This window comes from Octopus bimaculoides, chromosome 14 (genome assembly GCF_001194135.2).
Source record: "Octopus bimaculoides isolate UCB-OBI-ISO-001 chromosome 14, ASM119413v2, whole genome shotgun sequence".
NCBI classification, from domain to species: domain Eukaryota; kingdom Metazoa; phylum Mollusca; class Cephalopoda; order Octopoda; family Octopodidae; genus Octopus; species Octopus bimaculoides.
The window spans coordinates 14,331,319-14,338,045 of record NC_068994.1 but is presented as its reverse complement, the minus strand read 5'-3'; the positions used below and the strand labels follow the sequence as shown (position 1 = coordinate 14,338,045).

General features: G+C 40.0%; 1 protein-coding gene across 1 annotated transcript in view; it reads right to left on the bottom strand.

Moving 5' to 3' along the window:
- Window positions 1-473: 473 nt before the first annotated feature.
- Window positions 474-6,727, bottom strand: part of LOC106875586 (RNA/RNP complex-1-interacting phosphatase) — a 10,936-nt gene continuing 4,682 nt past the window's right edge. Inside the window, exons 4-8 of the mRNA XM_014923802.2 lie at window positions 4,829-4,916; window positions 3,533-3,615; window positions 1,980-2,026; window positions 1,324-1,384; window positions 474-560 (exon numbers count right to left, since the gene is read on the bottom strand). Of these exons, the coding sequence (XP_014779288.2) occupies window positions 506-560; window positions 1,324-1,384; window positions 1,980-2,026; window positions 3,533-3,615; window positions 4,829-4,916 (334 nt within the window). The 3' untranslated portion in view covers window positions 474-505. The remainder of the gene's footprint in view (window positions 561-1,323; window positions 1,385-1,979; window positions 2,027-3,532; window positions 3,616-4,828; window positions 4,917-6,727) is intronic.

Sequence of the window (6,727 nt, the reverse complement as noted above, 5' to 3'; positions counted from 1 at the left end):
GTTATATTTTTTTTCAAACAAGGGAATCTAGCACTCCCCACTCAGCTCAAAACAATATCTGTGTATTGCGATATTGTTTTGAGCTGAGTGGGGGTGCTAGATTCCCTTGTTTGAAAGAAAAAAAATATAACGACACAGATCGTGTCGTATAGCCAGCTGGAGACGATGTCTCCTGGGGCTAAATTACAGCAACATTTGTCCTAAACCAGGACTGCCATGTTATGTTGACAAACAATCTTTACTACAAAGTACTGTTGCTGAATATCTCTCATTGTGAGATCTAAAAATATCAATTTTCTAATGTCTTCAAAATTAAATATTCAAAATGTCTTCAAAATGAAATATTTTGAATAAAAATGGTAGTTACACGTCTTGTAAAAGAAGCAAAATATAGCGACTTTCATCAAACAAGAGACAATACAAAGTCTACAGAAGGATGTGAGTCATCAATCATTAAGCACTGTCAAACATAAACTAAATAATTCTAAACTTCTGGACAAAAAAATTACTTACCATCAATAGCAACTTGGGGTGGAAAATTCAGTTTAGTGATCATGTATCTGAAATGTAGAGTTACCTTTGATATAAACATACATACACACATATGTACATATATATATATATATATATATCATCATCATCATCAACGTCGTTTAACGTCCGCTTTCCATGCTAGCATGGGTTGGACGATTTGACTGAGGATTGGTGAAACCAGATGGCTACACCAGGCTCCAATCTGATTTGGCAGAGTTTCTACAGCTGGATGCCCTTCCTAACACCAACCACTCCGAGAGTGTAGTGGGTACTTTTATGTGCCACTGGCACGAAGGCCAGTCAGGCGGTACTGGCAACGGCCACGCTCAAAATGGTGTATTTTACGTGCCACCTGCAACAATCTCGTTCGAATGTCTTTACACGTGCCAGGAAGGCGATGCTGGGCACAGGTGCCATCACGATTTCGCTTTCGCTTGCTCCAACAGGTCTTAATGAAGGAGACGACGTTGGCATGGGTGCCAGTCGTCAAATTTAGTTTGATTTCTATATCACTTGTCTCAACAGGTCTTCACAAGCGGAGTTTAGTGTCCAATGATGGAAAGGTACGCATAAGTGGGCTGGCTACACCCCTGGCAGAGGCCTTGGATTTAGGTCTCACTTGGCTTGCCGGGTCTTCTCACGCACAGCATATTTCCAAAGGTCTCGGTCAGAAGTCATCGCCTACTTTTACACATGTATGCTATGTCTATACAGAAAATAGTGTAATTACATATTCTACATATACACACATATACCACAAGATAAAAAAATTCACAAGACTTCTCTTACCGACATATAAAATACCCAGTTCTGTTGATTCCATGAGTACAGTGGGCAACAATGATTTTATCTGAAAAATAAAACAAATATGCAAACTCCAATTAACATATTCCAATGTTTCTTCAATGACACACACTCTCATGGGTCTTGTTTACCATCCAGCAGTGTGTCAAAAAGACACCCTAATCCCCAAGAAGATCTTAGTGGTGATGCCAGTTTAGACACTAATGGCCCGACCATGGAACAGGTTGTACTTGGTTATATGTTACAATTAACACTCAAAAGTAACTTCACATAGAATATACACATATATAATACATGCATACATAAATCATCGTGGAAGCGCAATGGCCCAGTGATTAGGGCAGCGGACTCTTGGTCATAGGATTGCGGTTTTGAAATTGTGATCCTACAACCGCGAGTCCGCTGCCCTCACCACTGGGCCATTGCGCCTCCACTTATCAGAGCTAACCAGGGATTAATCCACAAACTGCAAAGTAATTGTTTTCTTCTCGATGCACAAGATCAAGTCTGAATAGAGGGTGGGTATAGCCGATTGAATTTCTTCCACCCCAATACATTACAGATACATCATTCAGGACTACAAGGAACTTGAAGGAATGAAATATAAAGTTGGGTAAAAACAAACAAACACATTAACTTACTCTTCTTAGAAGAATCCTTCAAAAAAGCATCAACAGTTTCAAAGAATCTGGAATATAGGAAAAAAATAAAAAGAGGTAATGCAATATATATTGACGCGGGTTTATCTGTGTGTGAACTTTTAAGCTTGCTCCTGCGGAGGGCTAATTGGGCCTGCGGCTCCGAACTAAAGAGATCAATAATAATAAAGCATGTATTGGTACCCTACCAATATGATATTACTTTGACCCTTTAGTGTTCAGATCATTCTGTCAAAAGTTCTATTTACTTATTCAAATTGTGTTGAATTAACCATGCTTTATCTCATAACATTAAGATTTTAATGATGTGATTGTTTGTTTTCCCAATAAAATTGCAAGGTAGGTGTGAAAGGCCAGATCTGACCAGCTTGTATATAAAACTGATAGAATATTTAGGCCAAGATATGGCCGCTGTAACTGCTTAACGGTTAAATTCAGTTTATATGAAAAACTTTTAAGTTCACAAATTTTAGGAGTTCTTTTAAAATTTGTATTTTCAACTGTTAGCATATAACAAATCCTCATCTAGACCTGATCTCAATGCTGGATGTTCAAGAACCAAATGAAGGGCAGATTTTCAATCCCGGGATCATCCTGATTCCAAAAAGGTATAATATGTCTATGTAGAGCAAATGTAGGCTGAGATACAGGGGTCCCTGAAGGATGGATAGACAGAAATTAACATTTATTATTGTATGTATATATATATATATGTGCGTGTTGGCACTCCATCGCTTACGACATCGAGGGTTCCAGTTGATCCGATCAACGGAACAGCCTGCTCGTGAAATTAACGTGCAAGTGGCTGAGCACTCCACAGACACGTGTACCCTTAACGTAGTTCTCAGGGATATTCAGCGTGACACAATGTGACAAGGCTGACCCTTTGAATTACAGGCACAACAGAAACAGGAAGTAAGAGTGAGAGAAAGTTGTGGTGAAAGAGTACAGCAGGGTTCACCACCATCCCCTGCCAGAGCCTCGTGGAGCTTTAGGTGTTTTCGCTCAATAAACACTCACAACGCCTGGTCTGGGAATCGAAACCGCGATCCTATGACCGGTAGTCTGCTGCCCTAACCACTGGGCCATTGCCCCTCCACATATATATATATATGTTTCTAGCAGAGACTCCAGCAAAGAAGATCTGAAGACGGAATTGTAATTCCGAAATATCATCGGACTATAGATAACCAAATTACAACAGGTATATAGTCCATTTTTTGTTGTATAGGGCATTGTTGTACCATTCTAAACTTTTTATTCTTTACAAACAATACACAATGCTTCAAGCGAACTACAATACTCTCATATATATATATATATATGTATATATATAATGTGTGTGTGTGTGACAAACAGTGTTAGTGTGCTTACATCCCCATAACTGAGTGGTTTGGTAAGAGACCAATTGTACAAATACCAGGCCGAAAAACAAAGTACTGGGGCCAATTCATTCAACTAAAAATTCAAGGTGTTGCCCCAGCATGGCTGCAGTCTAATAACTGAAATGAATAAAGGATAACAGATATACGCACAATGATATAATCTCTTTCTTTGGAATTACTTTTCCTTCTGTGTAGATTTTCATATAATCTATTCCTTCTTTAATTTTGAAATCCTGAAAAATATAAATGCTGCAGAAATATCAGCCGATACAAAACGAATCAATGAATACATACAAAAAATATAATAACGTTATACACACATAGATATATGGCATGGCACCTTGGGCAAGTGTCTTCTACTATAGCCTTGGGCCAACCAAAGCCTTGTAAGAGGATTCGATAGACAGAAACTAAATTAATATACATATATCATCATCATCATCGTTTAACGTCCGCTTTCCATGCTAGCATGGGTTGGACGATTTGACTGAGGACTGGTGAAACCAGATGGCTACATCAGGCTCCAATCTGATTTATTTGGCAGAGTTTCTACAGCTGGATGCCCTTCCTAACGCCAACCACTCCGAGAGTGTAGTGGGTGCTTTTACGTGCCACCAGCACGAAGGCCAGTCAGGCGGTACTGGCAACAGCCGCGCTCAAAATGGTGTATTTTATGTGCCACCCGCAAAAGGGCCAGTCCAGAGGCACTGGTAACGATCTCGCTTGAAAGTACCATGGGCCCAAGTACTAGAAAGGCGACACTGGGCACAGGTGCCATCACGATTTCGCTTTCGCTTGCCCCAACAGGTCTTCGCAAGCTGAGTTTCGTGTCTTGCGGTAGTTCCATTTTTTTCCCCCCAGGCTATGACTTTAAACTATATCTGGTAGTAGGGTCCTGGTCCAGGTGTCCCAGAGTTTTGATGAATGTAGAACCAACTCTCAGCCACTGTTGTTCCCAGGTCTTCTACTCTGACCCAGAGTAATAGCACCTGGTCAGAGTTCCAGCTATGGAAGAGGTAAACCCAAGAAGACATGGGACGAGGCTGTGAAATATGATCTTTGGATGTGGAGTCTAATGGAGACAATGACAGGTGACCAAAACCTTTAGCGATTTGCTGTGCTTGAGAAGACATGTCAAGATAAGTGAAATTATAGTCATGGCCAGTGTTGATGATACATAAAAGGCACCCAGTACACTCTGTGGAGTAGTTGGCATTAGGAAGAGCATCCAGCTGTAGAAACCAAGCCAAAACAGACTAGAGCCTAGTGCAGCTCTCCAGCTTACCAGTTCCAGTCAAACTGTGTAACCCATGCCAGCATAGAAAATGGATGCTAAATAATGACGATGATGATTGCTTTTCATCAAAATCTTTAGTTTATTAACAAGATTGGGAGATTTCTATAGGGAAAGCGCTACATGGCTTTAAGAGTTAAATAACTACTTACAATTGGGTTGTAGTATCTTTTAGTGTTAGTGAAATCAACAACAAGACCAATTTGTGGCACTGCTTCAATCAAGTCATTTGGCGTAAATCTTTACATACAAAAAAAAAAAAAAAGAAAATAAATGAATAAAAGTAAAGACAGAAATTAAGCATTAAACACAGAAATCCTCCATTTCCCAAACAACTTTTCATTATGTGAAATAGAAAATATGAAGAGTGGTGACCCCCAAACATTTCACATAGGATTTTTTTAACAGATCAAGTCTTATGGGAGAGAGACAACAGACTACCCTAATGCATTGCTATAATTCTTGACACCAACAAAGAAAATAACAGCAAATCTCCCCCAAATCACACTGCAGTATTTTAGTATTATAAGGAAGGAAGAAATTAAACAGGTATGCGGAAGTGTAATTCCTCCCTTCTTATGATCTACATTCATGTGACATCAGTTTTCAAGAGAGAAGACATGTCAAGCCAGATGAAATCGTAGTTGTGGCTGTTGCCAGTTTCATGTGAATGGCTCCAGTGAAATTGTAATCGTGGTCGTTGCCAGTAGCATGATCTTCGAATGTTGAGCCTCACAGAGGCGATGACAAGTGATTGAAATCTTTGGCAATATGCTGAACTTGAGAAGACTTGTCAAGCCAAGTGAAATCATAGTTGTAGCCATTGCCGGTTTCATGTAAATGGCACCCATGTCGGTGACATGTCAAAAGCACCTGTTATGCTCTCGGAGTGGTTGGCATTAGGAAGGGCATCCAGCTGTAAAAATCATGCCAAATCAGACTGGAACCTGGTGCAGACCTATGGTTTATCAGCTGCAGTCAAACTGTCTAACCAATGCCAGGCTGGAAAACAGACATTAAATGATGATGATAATGTTGATGAAATGTCCTAATCTAACCTGATACCATTTGCTTTGCCTGTTTATATTTTTATCGTTTTATGCTTGCACATGCTCAATAGGTAACGAGAGTCGGTGTCAACTAATGCCAACATTTGTGCCAGCTCGCCACCTCAAAAATTTGTACACCCACAGAGGGACAAGACCCCGTGACCTTCAGATTAAAAGTCTAATGGTCTACTGACTGAGCTATGCAGGCAGACTTAATAATGGTTTCGAATTTTGGCACAAGGCCAGCAATTTCGTGGATGGGGTAAGTTGATTACATCGACCCCAGTACTTAACTGGTACTTGTTTTATTGAACCTGAAAGGATGAAAAGCAAAGTCACCCTTGCTGGCATTTAAACTCGGGACATAAAAACGGATGAAATGCCACTAAGCATTTTATCCAGAGTGATAATGATTCTGCCAGTTTGCCATCTTAATAATAATAATCCTTTTTATTATTGGCTAGTGAATTAGATCAAGTCCAGTACTCAACTGGTACTTCTTTTATCGACCCCAAAAGGATGAAAGGCACAGTTGACCCTGACGACATTTGAAGAAAGAATGTAAAGATGAATAAAATGCTGCTAAGTATTGTGCCTGCCTGCTAACAATTCCACCAGCTTGCCACCCATATTATGATAATAATAATAATAATAATGATTATAACAGTAACAATGGTTTCAAATTTTGGCACAAGGCCAGTAATTTTGGGGGAGGGGATAAGTGAATGACATCGACCCCAGTACTCGTCTGGTACTTATTTTATCAACCCTGAAAGGTTGAAAGGCAGGACACTGAAAACCCTGCTTGCGAAGACCTGTTGAGGAAAGTGAATTTGGAATTTGAAATCTGAAATCGAAATCGAACCGAATCTAGCACCCATGCCAACCTCTCCTTCATTGGACACTAAACTCTGCTTACGAAGACCTGTTGGAGCAAGTGAAATCGTAATTGAACCATATTCGATGACTGGCACCTGTGCCAGTGGAACACTAACAGCACTG